Source organism: Amyelois transitella, chromosome Z (genome assembly GCF_032362555.1).
Source record: "Amyelois transitella isolate CPQ chromosome Z, ilAmyTran1.1, whole genome shotgun sequence".
Classification (NCBI taxonomy): domain Eukaryota; kingdom Metazoa; phylum Arthropoda; class Insecta; order Lepidoptera; family Pyralidae; genus Amyelois; species Amyelois transitella.
Genome location: NC_083535.1, coordinates 11,267,385 through 11,293,242, shown reverse-complemented (window position 1 = coordinate 11,293,242; position 25,858 = coordinate 11,267,385). Strand labels below are relative to the sequence as shown.

General features: G+C 33.8%; 2 protein-coding genes across 2 annotated transcripts in view; both read left to right on the top strand.

The window, feature by feature from the left end:
• Positions 1-576: 576 nt before the first annotated feature.
• Positions 577-4,702, top strand: LOC106133804 (melatonin receptor type 1B-B). Its single transcript, XM_013333637.2, has 3 exons — positions 577-757; positions 3,544-3,716; positions 3,995-4,702. The coding sequence occupies exons 1-3, from the start codon at positions 577-579 to the stop codon at positions 4,700-4,702; spliced, it is 1,062 nt and encodes a 353-aa protein (XP_013189091.2).
• Positions 4,703-12,720: 8,018 nt separating this feature from the next.
• The window catches only part of LOC106134065 (CUB and sushi domain-containing protein 2), a 74,042-nt gene continuing 60,904 nt past the window's right edge, over positions 12,721-25,858 (top strand). The window contains exon 1 of the mRNA XM_060953749.1: positions 12,721-12,905. Coding sequence (XP_060809732.1) covers positions 12,854-12,905 — 52 coding nt within the window. The 5' untranslated portion in view covers positions 12,721-12,853. The remainder of the gene's footprint in view (positions 12,906-25,858) is intronic.

The following is a 25,858-nucleotide window of genomic DNA, read 5'->3' as shown; positions in this document are numbered from 1 at the left end:
ATTGAGCTAAGGCAATACTGAATCTTTCACATATTACATTGTCGACAGTACGGTAAATTCGATTTTTTCGCCGTACAGTTTAGTAGGCCAGTAAAATGCGTGATAGGCGTGTTGTTCCTATCACGCAGTTACGTTTTGTAAATAAATGATAAAAGAGATTCAATTTAATTTATTATTATAGTTCAATAAAAAAAAATACAGTCAAATTTGTGCAAAAAAAAAAACAGGTAACTAAACATTTTTTACTCAAAGTTTTCAACGGACTGAAAGAAGGGTTATCTATGTAATTTTGTCCATTACGAACAGCCCATTGTCCGCCATTAATACATACAGAACGGGTAAGTTTGGTTTTAAAACGAAGCGACTGCACATGTACCTAACCCAACCGATATTAAAATAAATTGCAAGCGATCCATCAACCATCCCAAAAGAATTATGTTTACATGAATATACTCAATTATATTCAAATTCAAAATTCAAATTCAAAATTTTTATTCATTATTATAGGATATTATTATATCGCTTAATAATTGTCGTATGGTTTAACAACTTATACTTTTTGTCTGCAGTTTCACAATGCACGGCTTGAACCAAGTACTGAGTAACAGCACCCGCTTCTATTCTCCAGTGACGCTAAGTCATGAGTGGCCAACCCTAAGTCGATTATTGATGATGGTGTTCTGCTCATGCCTTGGCACCACCATCAACGGGTTCTTTGTCGCGGCATTCTTCGTTGAGCACACATTGAAAAAAGTTGGTAAGTACGTGTGGTAAGTTAGTATACCGTGTGGTTCCCGGCGCCAATACAAAAAAGAATAGGACCACTACATCTCTTTCCCATGGATGTCGTAAAAGGCGACTAAGGGATAGGCTTATAAACTTGGGATTCTTTTTTAGGCGATGGGCTAGCAACCGGTCACTATTTGGGTCTCAATTCTATCATTAAGCCAAATAGCTGAACGTGGGCATTCAGTCCTTTCAAGGCTGTTGGCTCTGTCTACCCCGCAAGGGTTCGCCATCATCGGTGACAGGTTAAGTAGAGGGGAAAGGCCTAGAGGCGGTAGTCTGATCAGATCTCTGAGAAGTTGGAAAAAACACCAATCAGCGCCGCGCTGCATCAGGTGACGGATCGCATCGATGAAAACACTTGTTTGACAAAATCAGGAGTCACGATCAATGAATGACCGTATGTATTAAGAATGGTTTTATCACGAAAGCGTCAGGGAATCAGTAAGGTTAAAAGCCTGATGCGCATAAAAAGCACAGGTACAAATCCCACCTCGGAAATGTACCCATAACTATTTTAGAAGTTTAGTAATTATGGGTAAGGCTTTTTAAATTGAGATTCTTCTTTTAGGCGAAATACTAGTTTCATGTGACCATCTGAATTTAGATTTTTAATTATTAAGCTGAAAGAGACTTCGAATACTTTCAAGTGTCAGGCTCTGCCTACCCCATAGGGGATAGAGATATATTTGTTATTTCAAATTCAAAATTTTTATTCATTATTATAGGATACTTCATATCTTCAGTCTTTTCAAGAATCTTAGCTCTGTCTACCCCGCAAGGGATAAAGACGTCATTATATGAATGTATGTTACAAGACAGCAAAGTTTTATGAACGGTCGCTTGTCTGGCACGAATCCGCTTTGGGAATTTAGCAGTAGCAATGCACTTTATGCAATTTAATAAGTTGCAACTATTACGTTGGCGTCTGAAAGTTAAATTAATCCTCTGGTTAGTATACAATTATAAATTATATATACATACATACATATGGCCACGTCTATATCCCTTGCGGGGTAGACAGAGCCAATAGTCTTGAAAAGACTGAATGGCCACGTTCAGCTATTTGGCTTAATGATATAATTGAGATTCAAATAGTGACAGGTTGCTAGCCCATCGCCGATGAGATGGAGTGGTCCTATTCTTTTATATATATATAAATTATAAGTATAAAAGTATTTCCTTGGTTCGTCAGCAGTTTCACTTTAAGTATTATTTCTTTAAAAGATATGAATGGTGGTTTTAGCAAAAGAAGTATGTAGGGATCGTGGTAAGTGAAATGATGTAGACTCTGCCTAAAAGCTATGTTAGAGATTAAAGGTTTCTAAAATAACATTTTTATTGAGTGGTTGTACTTTTAAATGAAACACAATAAAATTAGATATATAAATGACCTCATTATTGGGGGTTTTAATTTTTATGAAATAGTTTTTTTAACGACTTTCCCTGTTTTTAATAAAAAACTTCTATTTTTGTTTTGGTTAATGGTTTTATCTGAAATTGGACAATTACATTGTTGATGGTTTTTTGACTTACGAGTTTAATGGGTATCAAATGACGGGGCAAGTCGTCAAGACTTGAATTTAGAAAATCATAACTCTGTATTTATACCTGTAACTACATACTTCCGTGCCCATCCCGGAATAGCCTGGTTGCCCACCCCAGATTCAGAACGTCTGCGTGTCAGAAAATGCACTTCCTGAAAAGCAAATGAAAACTGTGTGACGCTGAAAAAATTAAAATTACATATAAAAGGAGCCGCCGCATCGGAAAAATTATCAAAATAAGTCAGTTAAACATCGTCCGTGGGAAACATGTATCAGGCATGTTCGGTTCGTCTATAAGATCATCTGTATCGATCATATTGATCATGGACGAGATTTTTTTTTGGGTTTTGGGCGAGAGACACGTTTGCCAATTTGCTTTGTGCTTTGGTATCATACGGACAACCATTAGTTGTTTTTTTATGGGCAATACATTTTCCATTTTGCATTACCAACTTCTAATACTTCGTTGTCATGATTATGTTTTCCTACAGAAAAGCTATTCTATTTTTAAAATGTTCAATAACTCTTTGTCCTACATCAAAAGCCAATATTGTTTTAACGTGGATCTATCACCTCACATTCCCGCACCTTCCCGATATAATCGTCTATAGGAATTCCTTCCATCAATCAGGAGTCTCTTCAACTTTGATACATTACTCGCGGCACGTCTAAACAAACTTATCAATTAATTGAGACACATTCTCGTTTTGAAGTTCCACAGTCCCTTTATTTTTAGAGGGCTGAGTGATCTTAACAAAGACAGGTGGCGGAAGGACATTTTCTGACTTTTAAGAATTTGGAAACTATTTACCAACTTTGACAGGCATTTCATAGAAATCTGAATTATACAGAACTATATTCCGATTCCCTTAGGTATGTTCTCTTCGAGGTTCTCCATAGAAATCATGGTAGAATCATAGAGTGAGATTATTCACATAAGACTACGTATTTCGCCTTACCACATGTCCTTCATACATTTTTTGTTCTGCATTCTTAATTTTTTTATGAGCACTCTTCGGTTTAGGTAACCTTTCAGTACAACGTACTTGATCAAGAACTACGTCCTACTAAATTCTAACGTTTCTAAAATTCTTCACACCAGAACATCTCTTGCCTAGCATACCTTTAGCATTATCCCATTTCAATTGGGTCGGCTTTTTAATTTTTTTGCCTTTATACTTCATACAATAACCAAGTAATATTTCCTCAGGTAACGTGTTCCTGGCATGTATTGGTCTAGCGGACCTGATCGTGACGACCGCCGTGATGCCTGTATCAGCTGTAGTTCTATTGTCAGCGGGACAGTGGGATACTATCCCGGTATGCCGCGCCCTACACTTCTTGACTGAAGCCTCAACATACAGCTACAGCCTATTCTTTACGGTAAGTTTGATTATTGTGACGTAGTTTGAGTATTGTTTCTAACATTTTTCTTATTGTGGCATAGTGTGGATCTATTAAAGTAGAATTTATTTTATTTAATTATTGATTATCAACTTTGGTCTTTGACTGCTCTGCTGTCAACGTTTCTTCGCGTAATGTTTGACTTACCAATCCTTGGTGGTTGTTAAAAATTACAGAACGCATGCAAAGCAAAATAATGAATACAGTAATCATTTTTCACTTATGAAGCTATGATGAAATATTTTTTTTGTCAACAGTTGGTAGCGATTGAGACTTACTACAGATTGGGCCACACGGCCTTCCAATATGACCACTTGTGCGTCTCCCTCCGAGTCGGCATAGTCTCCGTACTCGTTTTCGCCGTGTGTTTTATCACCGCCGGCGTCGGCGTCTACATGGACTTGGATTACGACTACTGCCAAAGGCGACACCACGGGGACTACACCTTCAGAATGTCTACATTTATCATTTTCCACGCGGTCCCCTTCGTCATCACTTTTTTCGGTCTCTTCTGCTCTTGCTTCAAAGTGCGAAGGCGAGCCAAGAAGCAGGCCTACTACAAGCGTTCCCAACAATACGAACGGGATTTTTCCACGACAAATTTAAACATAACAGTGTTTTTATTATACGCAGCGGCGTGGACCCCCTACCTCGTCATCGCGCTTAAATATCCTAACGCTAGCGACACTAAGTTCTACCATTGCGTGTGGATCGGTGTTTGTCGTTCGGTTTTCACTAGCTTTTTGTACAGCGCTATGAACAGGAACTTCAGGCGTGCGTTCGCACATTTGTTTTACTACTGTTGTTGCAAGAGCACTCTGACAGGCTCGTTTAGTAGTCGTCACAGGAGAGCTTTGGAATATAAATCAGCGACAGGTGACGTGAGGGTCCATATCATGCATCAGGCGGTGAACTCTAACAGCCCGCAGCGGGCTTCATCGTCGCGCGAAACTCAAGAGTTATGATCATACAGATGGGGAAGGTAAATTGCTTTAAATATGAACAATGTGTTCGTGAGGAAAGTATGTATACGCAATGACGCGGAGGCTGGTTCTTAGATTCATAAGTATTCAATGTCTATGTGAATATACTGTTTTGATGATTTTATTGTATATAAGTATGCGCTTATTGAAGCACACATTATTAAAGTACACATTCAGTGTCTTAATTGAGGAATTCTTTCATAGTGATTTATTTTCAAGACTTGACTTCAGAAGAAAATGAGATTACGGTCTCATTATCTTTAAATCATGAAAGAATTCTTCTAATTAAGAAAACCTACTTACCTTCATGTAATAGTTTAGAAATGTAAGTATTACTACAGTTCTACCCGTTAACTAGATGTTGGTAGTGTATCTTAAAAATACCACGCCCCAAACTAGCTCCTACAATTTTTTGTTGTAGTGCTTTATTGATAGTTGCGTATAATGTATATTGTAATCATCGTATTAGCGTATAAACCCCAATAAAAAAAATAATAAAAATTAGTATACGTGTTCAAATAAAATCCAACTTGAAGTAAAAATAACGGATGCGCATAGTTCGGAACTGAGGTACGGAACCCATTGTGCTATAAAGTGTGTGTGTGTGTGTTCAAAACAATGTACTATGTACTTTTTACCAGTGTTTTAAAAAAAAAGTGTTTAAATTGAAGAAGAACTAGTCTAAATCGTGGAGTCTGAATTGACATTTATCTAATTGGTCTGAGAAAAATAAGCGGTTCAAGAGACAAGTCGTTTAAATATGTATCTAGAACAATAATTTTGTTTCATTGTTAAATTTATATTAAGTGGTTGTTTAATGTCAGTGGCCTGAGAAATAACTATGGAGGTGCAGTTTGATCTAAGATTATAAAACTTGTGAGCTTTAATTAAAATATTATCATTAGGTGAAGGACGGAAGATAAACGTCAAACCAAACGACGTGTAGTTGGATATTATTGAAAGAAATTGGATTGGCCAAAAGCCAGTTCATGATTATTATAGTTTTCTTCTTAACTTTGCATAAATTTGGATGTTTTTCCAGCAAGCTGGTGATCATCTGATGTTTGGCACGACGTTGGGAATCAGCGTCGATTGTTTTCAAGTCGCGAGTCGGTTTGGGCTTACCTGGGGGCCGTAGGCGGTGCCTAAGCAGCTGGCTCTAGGGTGTGCGCCTGCTCTGAGCGGTCAGCAAAACAGTGCCTGCCTTTTTGTTCTGCAATTCCTTACGGTATACATAGTTGGCTGCAGTGTGCGCACGTATTATTGCTCCCCTCCAAAAAGGGCAGAAAATTGCTACGGCGAAAAGGCGATGAGGGTGGAGGGCGTGTACAGCTTGGATTGCCTTTCGAATCAGGGTCGGTTTGTAGCCGTTTAAGAGGTGTACCTTCGATGGTTTATTGTGCATTTTCAGCGTTGTACGCCGCGTGGAAGCGGTGGGGGAGAGAGTCATCCTCAGTATTCTAAAGGCGAGTAGTAAGCTATGGGGATGAGTGAAATGAAATAAAGGAATTAGTCATTAAATTTAAGCTGTCTATTTTTGTACTTACCTATTTATAATTACGTATGAATTAAATTTTATGATAATTGTGTTAACTATCGTGATATTGTATACTATATATTGTGTCTGTACAAAAGTATAGACAAGAAACATGTGAATTTTTTTCTATAAAAATTTAGGTAAAATAAAAAAGCTTCCACACAAGTCGGCTAAATTTAATTATAACGGATCTCTGCAATAATAAAAAAAACTGCTATCACTTTAAATTAATCGGAGAAATGTTTAAATTTTTTTTTCATCCCATTATTGAACTAGATTATTTTAGTATTATAATACTTATTAAATATATAAATATTCGTCATTGACTCATACTTAATCGTTATGTTAACTTGTGCATTTAGGTTGCTTACCTATGTACACTTATACAATAACAATTTTTCGCAAGATTTTTGTACTTATTGTATGTACATAATATTATGTGACGTATTACTTATGTTTAGCTTTACATAAATATATATAAAGGTATAAGACACATAAGAGTTTAACATATAAATTGTTTAATGTTGTATTACCCGAATAAAATTATACATAGTATTAAATACAGGGTGACATTTAAAACAACTGCATCCTTTTAAACATAGACTATACCCATGCTTCTGAGCTGTATGAGCCTATTTTTATTTGAATTAAACGTCATCATTTTCACATTTAAAAACCCTCAAAAACTACGTCACACGCTTTATTAAAGACCAAAACTACAAAAAGAAATTAAAACTAAACATGTAAATAAATGTCTGAAAAATAAATTATTTTTCTAGTACCAAGATCAAGTAAAGTACAGAGTTGTCGAGGTCGCTCAGCTGTAATAATTGTGTCGTTGACGTCTGAATCTGACGCGTCGCTTTTCCGCCGGCCGGGGTGATATGACGTATTTAGGATCGTGGATTTTGATGCTTTTATTTTTTTTGTACTTTCTGAAATATGAACCGACGTTTTTAAATAAACTTTAGATGAGTACACTTAACAATTAAATTTATGCAGTTGAATTAAAAGTCACCCTGTATATGTGTACCTCCAAAGGTGTACTTATTTATGTCCACGTTGTATGTTTGTAGGTATTTCCGTTTTTTTGTAAGTAAATTTTCGCTATGCGCCTCGTTTTTGTAACCAGAACTGTTACATATATATTTTTAATCAAAGAAAATGTTAATTGTAAGTATAAAATCTAAAAAAAAAAAACAATAAAGTCGACTGCAGTAAGCGAAATACCTATTTGTATTAATTGTCTTTGCTCAAGTTTATTTTGCTAAGTATTCGTATATTTATTTAATATTTAAAGCAGTATTAAAAAGTACCCTTTATTAAGGCTGCATAATGTTATTTATATACAAAAATGGTTTTTTTATAAAATATTTTTATGTTCTTTTACATTATTGTAGACTTTTTTTAGATATATAAAATTATTATATATTATTACCGAGTAAAGCAAGAGTTCTTTCATATACACTTTTATCCATATTCTGAGCAGTTTTTCATTGCATTCAAACCTTCGCACTTCTACTGCATTTAACATATTATGAGGATTTTGAAGGTTTATAATCAATATTGCCATTCAAATGATTTTTTAAATTATAATTTACCCAAGTAATCTTGTTTAAGTATAAAATTTAAGCGAATACTGTACTATTTATATTATCCAAAATGAGCACAAACCAAATATAAATTTTTAATTAGATTATAATTTAGGTAATGAGCACTTTTCCAAAGTTTTATGTAATAAGTACATATTATTATAATACGCACATTATAACATATTCCTTTCATGACACTTCCGTCCTCATAATACACCTGTCTGTCTCTAGCCCCAAGTGGCGTTCCGATGCACAAATAAATTAATATTAGCAAAAATTACAAAATGTACGTGAAGTCACTGATTTCAAAATCAGTGAAGAAACTAATATTAATGTTGATACAGTATAATTCAAAAAAATATGCCTCTTAATGTTGTCGTAAACTGATGATAGAACCAAATAAAAAAAATATGATTTGGATTTTGATATTTTTTCAACAGAGTGCCCAAAAATCATGGCTGTAATGCCTGTTTAAATTTTCAAGTAATTAGTAAGGTGAGACCTTATTCTATGAATGTCCTATGACATTTTATAATACCGAATTTATTAAGCTGTTCGGTTTAAATATCAACCCAATTTATTAAAAAATTTGTTACGTTTACATATATGTATATACAGTATAATATAGTAATATATAAAGTAAGACTGTCTTTTGGAGAGTTGAATATATTTATACATTGTAGGTAATTTCATATTTGTTGGACCAGCGTATTGTGTAAGTCGGCGAATAAAGAATTTGTGGTTTAAAAAGAGATAGGTATGGTAAATGAACTGGATTATATTATTTTTTAAGACTTGTTATAAAGTTTGTAATTTTGTAAATCAAATCATTAATTTATGTACTTAAAGCATAGTTTTTATAATATGATTTAAATATCATAACGAATATCTCGTTGTATTTTTCAGGTGTTTTATTTAGAAGCTTTAGTAATTATATTTTTAATGATGTAAATATATTTGGCAAATGGTGAAGGTGGGTGAAGAATATTTTTAACTATTAAGGTAAATAAAGTTTTTGTATTTATTTCATTCATATTATAATTTTGAATTTTATTAAATTAGTTATATTTGAGTTTATTTAAAATATAGTATTTATATTAGTTATAATTTATTTAAAACATGATAGGAAAGAAGTCAAATTACTTTAAATCAAAAACAATAATAACTATAGTCCATATTATATTTTTTTTATATTTCATTTTTTTTTTATTTTATGGGTTTTAGTTTTAGTTGTAACGGTGAAGGGTAGGTATTGTTGGTGTTCGTAATTTTTTTTATAAATAATATTTAAATACGGGTAGCTTTTCTCTGTTTAAGCTTGTATGTAATTCTTTTAGTTTTTCTAAGTTATTTTTTTTTACTTATAGGTAAAATTATGTTTTGAAAGAATCTTTTAAGAATAATTATATCGTTTTTTATTATTTTTTTTAATAGTTGATCGGAGTACCATTAAAATTTAAAGTTTGGTTAAGTTAAAATTCAGACATAGTCTAAATAGACTCGCACAGTGGCTTAATCAAATACTAGATACCTACTGTTTTTATTTGCGAATGATATGAGTATATCTGTTTATATATTTTATCCTTCTACACAAGTCACTTTACCTTTCTCTTGTTAAGTCATTGATTTACGATACCATTGTGATGATTTGCCAAATTATTTACATCAGTTCAAGTTATTGGCACTTAGTTGCAATAAGTACCTAAGTGTATGTGTTATTTGCCTTCAGTGAGAAAGAGACGATAGACTTGTTACAATTTTATGGATATGTCATCAAATATTTGAGATATGGAAAGTAATCTCCGGTGTATAAAAATATACTTAATGTGGAGATAAATTGTAGAATTACATATATTAGACGGTACTTAACCCTTACATGTATCAAGACCAATGATATCCGACTTTTAAAATCTATAGATCTACTTGATGTATTTAATGTCTAGATTACTATTGAATATCATTGCGCAAAAGACAATTACATACTGTGTTTGCTCGTTCTTAGTCATACTACTCATAATATGCTTGCAGTTTTCAGGGATTGTACCAAAAAACATGCTTTTAAATATAAAACAACTGAACAATTTCATTAAACCAGCAATTTTGAGCCGTCCTGTTGTATTATTTACATAATTTGTAAAGTAGATTACATATTATTGTCTTCTGCATTGCTGAAATCGCGTTTTCCTTATAACTTTCCAAGATGATTTTTTTTTATCTAGATATTGTGTTTTACTGATTTCAACGAACAAGCTGTTAGCTCTATACATTTTGGTGCATTTAATTTTTGACTGATCACGCGAAATCTGCAATTTATCAATTGTTCTTTGTTTTATATTATCATCGTTGTAGAAATCTCGACACGCCAAGATGAAGACTTAGAACAACAATTTTTGGTTAGTTTTTGCCACTACTAATCTAAGTATTATTAACATAAGCCATTGTTACATGTATTTTATGTGATTGTTATTTATGGTGTTTATTCAATAATAAATAATGTGTATTAATGTAATCAGTGTTTTTTATTTATACATTACCCAAATTATATTTATCTGCGCAATAAAGCTAAATGTGAAAATTCTGGATTCAAAATTATGCCGATTGTAATATGACTCGTCTTCCTCCTGGCGTTAGTATAGGTAACATCTTCACCGTATGGAGAGGACCCCGACCGTTGCAGGCACCTTTGACCATGATTCTGTATTGAGTAGGTAAGTGATTTTCAATCACCCATCTGATCTCCGCAACCTCTATAGCCACCTATCCCATAATTGATCGTGATTGTAGATATCCAGTTGCTTGAATGTAAGTACAGGATTCCTCACGATGTTTTTCTTCGCCGTAATCCTACGCCTCTTTGGGCAAAACGCATTTTTTTGGCGTTCTAAAGTCATTTATTAAGTCTATTTTCCAACTTTAACATATGTCTTTACTTTTTTAAAACAAAAGCTAAACCGTCTGTCTATCTGAAAAAGTAGAACTTGAGCGATCGATGAATAAAGAAATCTGCAAGGTATATTATTACTTAAAATAATCAAAAAAAAAGAAAATCTCGGGAAACTTGGCTTTCCTTTTAACTATCGTCTCTGTGAGATATTGTGATGTGTATGACTGTTTATAAATATACATGATACATACATCATGCCTGTTATGTGGAGGAAAATTTTACTATAGCAAAAGTATTTTGTTGCTGTTCGGTTATTTTGGTCACAAATATTAATGGACACATATACCTATCCATATTTTTCATACTTTTTCTTCCTTATTTAATCCACACTAGAAATATAAATATAAAAGATTTAAATTAAGCTGTTTTTGCTTATAGTATGAATAAACATAAAAACTACTGAACCGATTTTGATGATGAATGGGAATTTTCAAAAACAAATAGCCTTTGTAGCCTACAAAGGCTACTTGTTTTTGGAAGTTCCCTTATCTCTAAATGCGCGTCTTTACCAAATAAATATATTTGTCAGTTGATACGATGCCGGGTGTTCTAGGGGTTTAAAATTTTTAATGTCTTCATCATATGTCTCATAAGATGATATTAGTTTTTGTTTTCTATCGTACTTTCCTTAAGTATATATCGAGAAATTAAAACAAAAATGTGTTTTCACATAGTTCTCTCTATAACTTACGAATTCTAATTAAGTTTGTTTTTATAACTAGCTAAATTTATTTAAAAGGAGTAAATATATGTCGATTTTCTTTTAATCCTGGCTTGGAGTCGTGAAACATATGCGTGCCATAATGATTTTAGAACTGAACTGAACCGGAAGATGTGGAAAGATAGAAGCACAAACTAAATAGAGATGGATAGAAGTAGGAAAACGCACTTTAGGCCCCGGGGCTAATTGGCAGACTGAGACTGGCAACTGAGAACACGCCATCATGAGAGATATTTGTTTATACAAATGATTATATTTCTTAAAATTTATATTATAAAATATGTACATAATATAAATTTATTTATTGAAAAGTATCTAGTATCATTGTAATCCCCGCGAAAATTTGCAAGTCGCGACGCTATTGGCGGAACAAGGAAGTACAATGTCACCGAGTAGACTTTGTCACCATTTCCTGTAAGTTGCTGTTTGTTTGTAGATATTGTTTTGGTTGGTGTTTATGATTGGAATAGTATTTCACTTTTATATAAATCCCAGCACTTTATTAGTATGTCAAATCATTCAAAAGTCAATTGACGCCGATAAAATGAGTGAGCCAAAATCGCAAGTAAATTGTTAATAGTTTAAATAAATTAATTTTGTATAGTTTTTTTTTTTAATTGGGTGAGAGTGATTTTTTCCAGTTTAACATGCTTATTCAATAAAAACTTCAAATAATCGACCAATCAAATTTGAATAATCGTATCTCAAAGATAGAAGATAATTTAGATGAGCGCAGAATGGTACGGAACCCTTCATACGCAAGTTCCTCATCGCAATTGGCAGGTCTTTTAATAATTTACCTTAATAAAAGTTGCTTATTTTTTTACTTCTTTTTTTTTGTCTTTAATTTAAATTCTGTCAGGTAGATACATACATCGTTGCTTACTTACATACTTTTTAGTGCAAAAGTTGCCGAGTTATCGATACTAGATTTAGAAGATTGCCCAACTTAGAGTGAATGCTAACAAAATCACTCAAACAACAATTAGTATTTGGTCCGAACGAAAAGTGTCTGCCAAACTCCAAGCCATATTTAGCTTATATCTGGTTATTTCCGTGTAGACACCGTTTTTGTTGAATGTCAATCGTCATATAGCCTTGCCCAAGAGATTTTAACAAATTGTAACGGTGAAAGGCGCCGCTGGTCGCTTAGTGGGGGCAGGCCGAGCTGACTGCGAGCCAGCGTGCCAGTTCCATGGCACCGTTCTGACCCGCGCCACGGCACACGTCTACTCCGTGCCATACATACGCCTCAATGGCAAACTTTTACTTTCGCGCAATTTTTTAAAACTATCATCTGTGGTGTGTGTGATGTGAATTACAAGTTGACCGTTGAAATATGTTACTCTTACTGATTTGGAGTGTTGCGCTTGCGCCGGCGTCTGCTCAAGGTAAGATATTTATGCGAATTTTACATGTTAAGCGGTTAGAATGTTAGCGGATAGCCCGGCCGAGGTTAATGTAATTTGTGATGGTGTAACAATAGTGTATCACTGTCTTTTGTTGACGTCGGCTCGCGCGCATTATATACTTTTTTTGCTTTATAAGTTTCTATATATATTTGCTAATTACGTATATTTAAGTATTATGATTTTTTATTAACACTAAGTCTTTGTTGCAAGGTGTTCTTTTTTTATAAGGTTTCTGTGCATATTATTTTTTTGTTCTCTCGTACCTAATTGTGGGACACCATATTACTATTATTGATCCACTGCAAGTATATCACGTGAAATACAAAAAAAGCCTGCTTTATTTCTTCATATTTTTTACAAATAACAAATACAATTAACGTCGATTACGAATTTGTTTTTGTAAGTTTTATAACGTTATAACACAGATCTAATGAGGCCATTTCAAAACCGGGAAAAAACTTGTATAATTACTTATGCACTTATATAATTAGCTGGCTTTGTGTGTATGTATATAACGACGATGTCGGAAATCAGTGGAGCGATTAAATAAAATGCGAACTTGTCAAGCATGGAAGCCAAATTGTGTGTTACGTGGTACATTATATTCTAAGAGAAAATTCCTTAGTACATGCATACATATGTGGCAGTCCAAGCATAAAGGTACCACTTGGGTGGTATTGAGTTAAGGCCATATTTGGATAGTTAAATAGTTGGTTGATCATATGGAATTAAAAAGAAAATAATCATAATAACATTTATTGGAATAAAAAATTTTCAAAGTTCACACTTACAAAAATCAAATTGTTGGGAAACAGGCATTGAAAGTTTAAGCTGTATTATCTAAAGATCTAGTTGTCAGTTACATAGATTATTATTTATTATTATAGAGCAATATGTTTAGTATAAAATCAATTAGTTAATGTTATGGAAACATTATCGAATAAAAGAATAGAAGCTTAAAACTAACTTTATAATAAGTTTAGTAAAAGGGCCCAGTTGAATACAATAAAATTTTAAACTGTAATAGCTAGAGATCTAGTTGTCAGTTACATAGATTCTTATTTATTACAATAGAACAATATGTTAAGTATAAAATCGACTAGTTATTATTATGGCAACACCATCGAATAAAAAAATAGAAGCTTAAAACTAACTTTATAATAAGTTTAGTAAAAGGGCCCAGTTGAATACAATAAAATTTTAAATTGTAATAGCTAGAGATCAAGATGTCAGTTACATAGATTCTTATTTATAATAATAGAGAAATATATTAAGTATAAAATCGACTAGTTTTTATTATGGCAACACTATCGAATAAAAAAATAAAAACTTAAAACTAATTGGTAGTTATGTTAAGTTTAGGAAATGGGTCGAGTTGACCGAAATTAGGTTATATTTCGCGTACATTGTAACACACATTTATTAAGAATAAACTACTCGTAGGACATTATACAAAAACATATTAAATTTACGTCAAAATAATAAAAATTAATGAATTAAAAGTCATTAATACGACACATTACAAAAAAAAAAGAATTAACCTATTACAGGTTTCAAAAGTCAGAATTAAATCTCAAATATTTTCTGACCTGCGCTTTGGACAAAAATATGACCCGTTTCTTACTTGATTCCTATGACCGACTTCCTTGCAGTATGAACAAGTTGGCGTTTTTCTAACACTCTTAGCAATTTGATTGGATGATGTATTAGAAGTAGAAGTAGTTGTTCCTTCTACTACACTACATTGACTAGGAGTGGATATGTCGTCTAAGACTATTGGTTTGGGACACAAAATATTTTTAGATTCTTCTTCGACAAATTCACGTATTTTGTTATACAAATACCATTGCCTTTCTATAGTCATACCTGACGGGAATATTTCTGTTGGAAGTTGGTCATATACTTTATTTGGATTTAAAACTTTTGCCACGACCGATGGTAGCATTTCAGAAATATTTTTGTAGCAAAGCATGTGCCCTTTGTTATTTGCGTTAGATTCAAAATGGGAAAATGTTAATAGCTGGCTTATAGTAGAAGCATCTGATTGAAAAAATTTTGCCCAGTCATACATTTTTATAAAAGTATCACCTTTCTCATTACCTGTGAGAACAGCTGTAATTGCGTTAGTTTTTGGACAAGCCTGAACTGCGGCTACAACCAAATCCATTAATTTATTAGATTCTCTATTTCTAAAACTTTTTTTTAAAAGTCCAAAGTACATGTCTCGGGCGAACTTGGTATGCCCTACGGGAAGGAATGACATGCGAAATGACCGATGCCTACCTGTAACAACTCGCCACGTAGCATACTGCATAACATAGTTATTTTTATTTTGCCCAGCACAGTTATTAGCGTGGCACACAACATCGGTTTCACCTAATCCGAAATTTGCAAAAAAATGATGCAGCAATGAAATGATTACGTTAGCCCCTTTACCTGTATGACATGATTCAGGGATAATAATAATATATAGGTAAGACAAATTTCTTTAATGGCTCTACAGCAACACCAAATAAACTGACTTTGAACCCTGTCAAAAAATATAATGGCCCTATCTGTTGAGAGCTATGTGGTAAATGAACTTGCTGAGCAAAATCAAAAGAGTAATGCATAACACCATCGTAACTACAAGTAATATGAGGTCCAAGCATAGGGAAAGATTCAGAGAATGAATCCCTTACACATCTGATTATATGACTGTAATATTTTCTTTCAATTTGTACTAGGTCTAAATGTTGCTTTGATTTAATTATGAGATTTAATTTTTCTTCTTCACTCAAAGCGTTCATTTTTCCTTATGTTGTTACATTTTTTGACAAACTGCGCAAAGGTCAGTTTTCGGTTTCTGCACAACAACATTTGGGCAAAATGTTTCCCAGAGGTCGTACCAAGTACCTATTCCTACCGACAGGAATATTATTCAGTGAAATTAGTGAATCACAATATGTTTTATAAACGTATGATTTGGTCATACTGCAAGGAAGTATTACTAGATCAGAATTATATCGGTGACCTGGTAGACGGCCAGGTAAAACTAAACCATTATCATTGGAGTACTGTTTTATATAATTAACTGCATCAGCTCTGGTTTGTAAATTATAACAATTGTAAGGAGCTTTTCGTGACTTATGGACATTTGGCGCGACACCGTTAGTCAAAAAATCTATTATAAAATATCGCTGTTAACAGTAGATGTCTTTGTGGTTGGTTAAACATCGACATTAGTTGTTATTTAACTCATTATCATTATAGAATTTAATTTCAATCATTCAATTTAAAGAGTGTTGATAACTGGTCCCTTTTCACTAAACATATAATTGCAATTTTCTCACGTTGTGTTCGTTATTTACAGACGATTATTATACGAAAATGTAGCCCATTGCATGTTGCATTAAAATCCATTAAAATCGCATAATGCGAATTTTCCACCTTTTTTCACAAAATCTCAAATATCTCGGAAACTAGAAAGTGCTCAGTGGGCCCTTTTCGCTTGGACGGCCACATATAGTCACGTCTATATCCCTTGCGGGGTGAACAGAGAAGACAGTCTCGAAAAGACTGACAGGCCACGTTCAGCTGTATGTATTTCTTAGTAACATACTTCATAAATAACCAAATTTTTTGATGTGTCATCATTTAAAAAAGTTAATAAGTTTATGAGATCCCATGCCTATACCACACATCCATACGAGTACAATCGAAGTTTCGCTTTCAAATGGCACGTTGGATTTCGATGCAATTTCTATTGAAATACCTAGGTATATTAACATATAGGTATATCTACTTTCACTATTAAAAAATTAAGCAGAATAAATCGAATGTGTTTTTTTTTTGCGTAAAAATTCCGGTCTCTTTGGTTGGACAGGTATAGGTATCATGTTCGTAATATTGCTCTGATAATTGTGAAACTGAAATTTCAAACCTTGAGAAGTGCTTTGTTCTCTTAAATTTGATTTTTAGTTATTTATTAGAGCTTTTAATAACTGGACTGGTTGTTTAAAGCAAATTATTTCCTATGTGTATTGATTAAAAGTAACCGAAAATGTAGATATACAAAAGAGTAGAAGAAGAAGTTTAGTAGTGAACAGTTACAAGTATTATGGAGGTGGAGGTATATATAAATATAAATTATTGTATTAAATAAAAATAAAATATTGCACAACTAAAATATAGGTATTGACATTTGGACATGTATGTTATATAATAAAGAGAGAGAATTTCACAAAATTCCTACGGAAAAAGGTATTAAAGTTACGAGGGGCGGAGCCTCATACCTTCAGTTATCGCTACTTTTCTGTGAATTAATATTGATATTTTTGGTTATTTTTATTTAACTTTTACCTTCTACCTCTCAAGGTAGTAAGGAGGAGTTCAAAAACCTTAATATTTTGAGACGCACTACTTTCATTGCCGCGGGCATTTCCGCCTACAAGTCTCATGCGGACTGGTACTGGCGGTTTATTCTCTAAAATAAAAAAAAAAGAAAACAAATTCCTTTTGAAGTCGAACCTCGGAAGGTAACCGTCGATCAAAACTGATCCAAACGTTTAGGTAAAGTGAAGGTTCTATTCTTATTAAATTTATTCAAATATTAACAAAAAAAAAAAGAATTAATAATCGTAGCGTGGTTCGTCAAAATTCTGAAGTCGGCTCTCTAACATTCAATTTTATTTCAACATTCGTTTTTGCCCGCTGGGTTTCGGCTATACCTCAGCCAAATTTTGACAAAACTGCTTGCATTTCTTGCTTTATTCTACATGATACCTAAATAAACACACATTTTTGTAATTTTAGTAGATATCTATATGAAATACAAATATATATTTTGAGAAAAATACATGCAAGAACTTCCAAAGATAACCTTGTAGCGATATAAAATGCCAACTCATGCCCATACAAGCACGTCTACGTTAATTCTCGACGTGCAAGTAGAAATTACGTTGCGTTTTCAACCTCGCTCGTCGAAAGGTCAACGAATTCACGAGCATTCATACACATTCATACTTATACTCAATCTTCATAGTAATGTAATTAAAATGTACACGGAATAACTGCATGACGCGTAGTGTTGTTCCCGACACTAAAATGGGACCACTTCATCGCATTTCCATGGTAAGAACAAATCATGAGACGAAAGGAACGTTATTTTACTAAAAAAACCTTAATGGATGGGACAGGTTTTAGGTAAGTACCACAGATTAGTATCTGTTTTATTAAAAAATTAAACAAAATAGGAGAAGATCGGTACAGTCTTTCACATATACTCACTATATTTATCTAATCATAGTTTATATGAAACCCGTGGCTGGTCCTAAGAAGGACAGAACTAGGAGTTATTCTTAATATATATATACCTATAAACTGCTAGGTACTAAGTCAGTCACTCCTTGTAACTCAGCGACTGTGTGACTGACGGACAATGCACAGCCGAAACTACTCAGCCAGAAAGTTGTAATTTGGTATGAAGGTTCCTTAGAAAGTGCAGGGGAGTAGGTACTAAGAGATTTCCCGAAATTCCACGGGAATGGTAATAAAAGGGTTTTTAAGTTTTACGCGGGCGGAGCCGCGGACGCTGTCTATTTTGGAAACATTTATACTAGTGGAAATCTCTATAAAAGACACCCGAAATCACCTGAAATATCTATTCAGACAATCTTTCACACCAATTACACTGCTTTGGTGTTGAATCTGAATCTGAATAGGGCAACACTATCAAAAGGAAATGTCTTTTCCAGTGGAAATGGGTATACGTTGACAAAACTTTTTAACTATGTGCTAGACAAACATAATTAAAATACTTTATAGTACCTTAATATTGAAATTAAAAATGTAGTCACAATATCGCTTAAATTTTTAAGATTTAACTTATTAAGTATAAGGTAAAAAAGCTCTCCAAAAAAGTCTGAAAGAAATCTTTAAAAATAAATGATATTATTATTAACGATTATGTTATTTTATTATGTTAGCAAACATATTCAAGAATGGATCATGGTTTTTCAATAATTTTCAATAATGCTGCCTCTGTCAATCTAGCAAGAGATATAGAAATGATAATACCTATGTATTTTGAATGTATTATACCTACGTAGAGAGTAAATATATACATAAGCCAGTCTAGCGATGAACACATAAAGGTCAATGGCCAATATGACCGGCGTGTGAGTATCAGCTAGATATATGGTTCACTGGCACACGCAAGCTTACGGATAGCGAATGCGAGTGAAAGCAGCCAAGCTGTTTACAAGTAGGCAATGCGCCGACAAAAGCGAACTTATTGTACAACTGATCGACTTTCGTGAGATAAAAGGATTATGTAGTAAGTAGGTAATAACTTGTTTGTAATCGGTTTAGAAATGAGACCGATTAATTTCAGCCACTAATTCCTTTGGCGATGTTTTATATCTAGTTTTATATTTTTATCTTCAGACTAGCTGTGCCCGTGACTTCGTCCGCGTAGTTATTTTCCAGTTTTGGCATCATGGATTTTCCATCATTTTCCATTATTTCTTCGTTCCTTGTAGTTGCAGCGTGATGTTATAAAGCATAAAGCCTTCCTCGATAAAGGGTCTATTCAACGCAAAAAGAATTCTTCAATTCGAACCAGTAGATCCTGAGATTAGCGCGTTTAAACAAACCAACAAACTCTTCAGCTTTATTATATTAGTATTGATGTCGTAGAAGGCGACTAAGGGATAGGCTTATAAACTTGGGATTCTTCTTTTAGACGATGGGCTGGCAGCCTGACACTATTTGATTCTCAATTCTGAAATATGCAAGAATAGTGGCCGTGAAATTGTAGTCCCTGCCTACCCCTCCGGGAAAGTGGCGTGTATTGTGTTGTAGGTACCTTAACAACGTGGCGTTCGACCGCCAGCTGGCGACCGGGGCCGACACAACCTTGAAGTGAGTCCATGAAACAAAACACCGAGGGCTGCACCCTCCGTTTGAAAGGATTCAAAGTTTGCGTTATTGGTTATAAAATGGACAGTCACCAGTATATCAAGACACCTAAATTCACTGGGAATTCGCCTTAATTACCGTGCAATAAAGTTACATGTCGGGCAACTAAATAGACAAAAACAAAACAGGCGGTTGGCTGTACAGGTAACGGCAGATAAACCTAAATACAACCTATTAGTACCTATACTAGTATAGGGGTCATATTTCTCTCTCGTCGTGTGTACTACGTAAGTATATTTACCTCTAGATAAAATTACAAAATAATGACCGCAGCAATCGAAAAGGTTAAAGGCTAAACAAAATCATCATAATCGAAAAATGATTTGACATATAAAATTTGTAAACAATATTGCTCTTGGGATTTAAACTTGTATAGATTCATTGCAATACTGTAGATATTAAATAAATGTCAATATTGTAATTTGGTGAATAAAGCAAACATAAAACTAAACTTATCAATCTAAGAGCTTTCATCAGAATAGTCCTAATATTCTGATTTCTATGTTAGATAAGTATAAGAAAAAGAAAAGTTGATTGACTGACTAATAGAACTTTTTAGTTTCTTTCACGAGCTAATTCGTGCAAAAATCTGAGAGCACACGCCACGAGCCACGCTGGATTACCCAATGACTAAATTTATATTGTAAGGATACATACATAAAATCACGCCTCTTTCCCGGAGGAGTAGGCAGAGACTACATCTTTCCACCTGCCACGATCTCTGACTACTTCCTTAGCTTCATGCACATTCATAACATAAGCTCGGCGGTTTCGGGTACTCTTGACCTGACCTATTATAAGTGGCAAATTACTAGCTTAGCCTAAAAGAGGAATCCGATTTTTCTAACTTTTCCCTTTGTTGACTTTTACATCACCAGCAAGCAGTACATAACCCAACCCCTCTTCACATAACAAACAAACAAACTTACTTTCGCATTTAGAATATTAGTTGGGATGGTATGCATGGAAGATTGTTTATACGTACATATATACATACACGGTATGGTCACGTCTATATCCCTTCCGGGATAGACAGAGCCAATAGTCTTGAAAAGACTGAATGGCTCGTTCCGCTATTTGGCTTAATGATAAAATTGAGATTCAAATAGTGACAGGTTGCTAGCCCATTGCCTAAGAAAATAATCCCAAGTTTTAAGCCTATCCCTGAGTAGCCTTTTAAAACATACATGGGCAAAGAGTTAGAGCGGTTCTATTCTTTTTTGTATTGGTGCCGGGAACCACACGGCACGATTTTTTATCTTTATTTTAATTAAGTAGGTAACATAATTATTTACATGTCTTCTACGTTGAACTAATTTTGGATAAAACCGAGCTCACAAATTGATTTAAACTTTTACTAGACTACGTTTACACTGGCCGAATGTAAACTAAATTGATTTGATAAACAGATATAGTCAAACATGAACTTGACGCAGAGAAAGTTCTACCACTAGCTTCGTCAATATGTACTTACAGGGTGTATGTTAGTTAAGTTATATAAACTTTACTATGTGGGTTCTTAGTTTTAGGTAAGTATTAACATTCAAATTAAAATAATTTGAATGTTTGTGCCGCGTGATTCACCGGCACCATTATAAAAAAGAATAGGACCACTCCATCTCTTTCCCATGGATGTCGTAAAAGGCAACCAAGGGATAGGCTTACAAGCTTGGGGTTCTTTTTTTAGGCAATGAGCTAGCAACCTGTCACTATTTGAATCTCAATTTTGTCATTAAGCCAAATAGCTAAACGTGGCCATTCGGTCTTTTCAAGACTGTTGGCTCTGTTTACCCCGCAAAGGATATAGACGTGACCATATGTATGTATGTTAAAATAATTAATTAAGTGCGTTACTTGCTCGATTAAAATAAATATATACACACATAAAGCACATACGTAGGATTTTTATTACGGCGTAGACAGAGCTCACATTGAAAGGCCAGAGAGGAAGTTATTCAAATTTAACTAAGTAGTAAGATTAATAATATATAACTAGATGTCCCGGAAAACGTTGTTTTGCATTTTGTGGGTATATTCTCAGACCTATTCAATATGCTCACAAAATTACATGAGAATCGGTCAACCCGTTTCGGAGGAGTATTGGAACGACCATTGTGACACGAGAATTTTATATACATATAAGATTAAGAATTATATTACAAGTTAAATAAAAGTTTTGAAAAATATACTGGGTCTTGCTCAGTCTTTTATATCTCCGTTCATAGATTACATTATTTTTATTTATATATAAATAATATACTAGCTGACCCGGCAAACGCTGTTTTGCAAAAATATAAAAATTTGTATAGAATTATAAAAAGAATGTTAAGGGTGGACAACCCTTAACACTTAGGGGTATGAAAAATAGATGTTAGCCGATTCTCAGACCTACTGAATATGCATGCAAAATTTGGTTAAAATCGGTAAAGCCGTTTCGGAGGAGTACGGAGACAAACATTGTGACACGGGATCACTACATAGTATAAAACAAAGTCGCTATTTTAATCTGTTTGTCTGTATGCTTAAATCTTTAAAATTACGCAACGGATTTTGATGTGGTTTTTTGTAACAGGTAGAGTGATTCAAGAGGAAGGTTTTTATGTATAATAACATTTATAATTTTGCACCCGTGCGAAGCCGGGGCGGGTCCATAGTTTTATATATAAGATTAATTTCCTAGTCAGTTTACTAAAATAATATGTAGTGCGCAAGCGAAATGCGGAAACCAATATAGTATCCAAGCTATTGCATAATTTTAAACACTTTGAGACATGAAACACTAAGTCATTAATATTCTATTAACTAAAAGTCTAGATTACTATTAACTTATATAACACATCATAGCGAATAGAAAAAAAAAACGGGTTTTAAAGAAATTCATATTGTAATGTTGTCTTCTTTCGCAAGAAGTAAAATGTAATCTGTTCTTTCATATCTATCCTTTGAAAAAGGACCACTCCCTATCTTTTCTATTGACATCGTAAAGGGCGACTAAGGGAATGGCTAATATACTCAGGATTCGTCGTATTAGGCGACGGACTATCAACCTGTTACTATTTGAATTTCAATTACATCAAGCCATACGCCAGACTAGCCTTTCAGTCTTTTCAAGACTGTTTGCTCTGTCTACCCCGCATGGGATAAAGACGTGATTGTTATGTATGTATGTGACAGTTATTGTGATTTCACCTCATGTCGCAAGCATTTTAACTACTTAATATAATAATTTATTCCGAAGTCACAGAGTAAAACAATGTAGACCCGTCGTGTGACTGTGACCCGACTAACGGGAATTCAGTGTCAGTTTGTGACACACTCAACACAGAAATCTAAACGAGGCATAGTTAATGGAATCCTCGGAATCTCGAATCAAACATGTAGTAGGGGAGCTCATGAGGGGATTTTGGGATTTACTAAAACGTGGCAGATTAATATAGAGGTGGATACCTCGTATCCTATAAAGTACTCTCACCGTATATAAGCCTTCTATATATGGTCGCCCGTCAAGGATAAACGATCAGATTAGTAAAAAATTAATCATCAAAAATTCTCTTTTTTTAAAATCTATAGCCGCTCCCCCCACCTATAAAACGGTATGTATTATACGACATTTTTTTCTTTTCATCATCTAACCTTCGCAACCCAATAGGTCTCTATGCCGCTCGAGTAAATCCCAATTTAGCCTCGTGGGCTCCCCTACTATAGAAGACAAACAATTAAACAAAAAGAATGTGGGTCAAGTGACAGACATGAAAGTATATAGGTACCTCCCGACACGTCTAAGATACAAAGATTCACTGTACACTACAATATAATGTATTTCTTTAAACAATTATATCTATACTAATATAATAAAGCTGAAGAGTTTGTTTGTTTGAACGCGCTAATCTCAGAAATTTCTGGTTCGAATTGAAAAATTCTTTTTTCGTTGAATAGACTATTTATCGAGGAAGGCTTTAGGCTATATAACATCACGCCGCAACTATAAGGAACAAAGAAATAATGGAATATGTAGTAGTAAGCTGGGATACACAATAGATTTTATTCGCTACCAGGATACCATGAGTTTGAGCTTGCACTATATAAATGTACATAATTATCTTAGTTGACCATTATGACATCCACAGGAAAAAAAAAGAATAATCCTATTCTAAAGTTTCGAAAAACATACGTAAAATATAAACTGATTAAGATGAGCTTAATAAGCTTAAATTTCCACGCCAACGGAGTCGCGGGCGGGCGCTAGTAACATATAAAGGTCAAACTTGAGTCAAGTTATGCTTGTTTGCCAGTTTTATTGACAATATTTGAAGTCAGTAAGTTAGTACGAGAAATTACGTTTATTCGTACTAATGACCGTAATCTGAGGCTGTTTGCAGTGCCTTCCGCTACAATTGAATAACGAGGCAATTTAAATAATTTTCCATCTAGAAACTACATTTCAGAGTGTGCTTCAAGAAAATGAGGCCGGCAGACTTTTATTTATTAATTTTTCTAGTAAAATTTGTAATTTATTTTCAGGCAAATTTAAACTTACAGTTTTATAGTAACAGTACCTGGTTGATCGAGCTGTGCTCGGTGGACGTCAGAAAAAACATAAAAATAATAAAAAAACAAAGGCCATCAAAAGTAAAAAATACAAAAATTAATAAAAATAAAATAAAAAAATACTACGTAATATCAAAAAATAAAACAATCCGTTACGACAATGTGCGCAAGCGAAGCCACAAGCGAAAGCTAGTTATAATACTGGCTAGCTCATAATACAAGCAGAAAACAACAATTAGCAAGTTGGAAACCGCGGCCTAGATTCTGACGTCACATGCTCCAACCGGTTCCCTCGATATGGACATGATGTGGACAACTCGAGAGTTGACACAGAGGTCGGATGCAACCTTAAGTAAAAAGCTTTAAGGACTATTTTCGATTGTCTCCGTGATGTCACCCAATCGAAGTGGATAGTGGATTTTAGGTTAAAGCAGTCGCTTTGAGGTTTAAAACTACATCTTTGATTTCAGGTCAGATGTTTGTTAGAAAACATGAGAATTTAGCATGATGGATTATTTATGAAAAATATTTGAGAATTTGCGATAACTGGGAGGAAAGCCATTCAGCACATTCAGACAACTGAAAACTGTGTAACCATGATTATATAAAGCAAAGATTATATTGTATAGACAAGGCAGGAGTAGCTTGATGTAAAAATCTGACTTACCCAATGTTAATTGGTCATAGGCCCACCACAATAGGATCTTCAGAGAGGTTAGGATGCAACCGGGACTGACGAATCTCTGAATTCCGATTCCCCAATTAAGTCTTTTGGAATTGGCTCTGTCTGATTCATTAAAGATAAGTCAATATCTAATTTTATATACGGACAGATTTAGTCAGCCTCGAAATACGAGATAGTAACTCGGCGACATTATATTTTGTAAAAAATACTTATAAAGATAAATATCCAAGACCCTGGCCAACCAGAGAAAATAGCTGTGATTCAAACCCAAAACCTATAAATATGGTTTAAATGAACAAAACAAACTATAGGTACTATTTGGAAACAGTATCAATAGTATGAAAACATTGTGATCTATTATTTAAACCAATATCTCACGCATTTTATTGGTGTTAGCGAGAACAATATGTCTTTCGTAATCTTACACGTTTTTAAGGTTAGATTAGGATCGGCAAATTTTTGTAGTAATCAGGCACCGAGTGTAATTTTTTCGCATAATGCAATGTAATGATAAAAGCATAAATTAAAGGTTAAATTCTCAGGTATTTATATTTACTTTAAGGTATGAAATAAATTATATCCAAGGTAAGTAAGTAAGTAATAGTTTATTTATTTTCTCCACAACAATTTATACAAAATACAGTTGACAAAATATACAGTTCACAAGTCTAGTAGATAGTAAACAAACAATTGTGGAGAACTGGTATAATATAAATTATATCCACGTTCAGCTATTTGG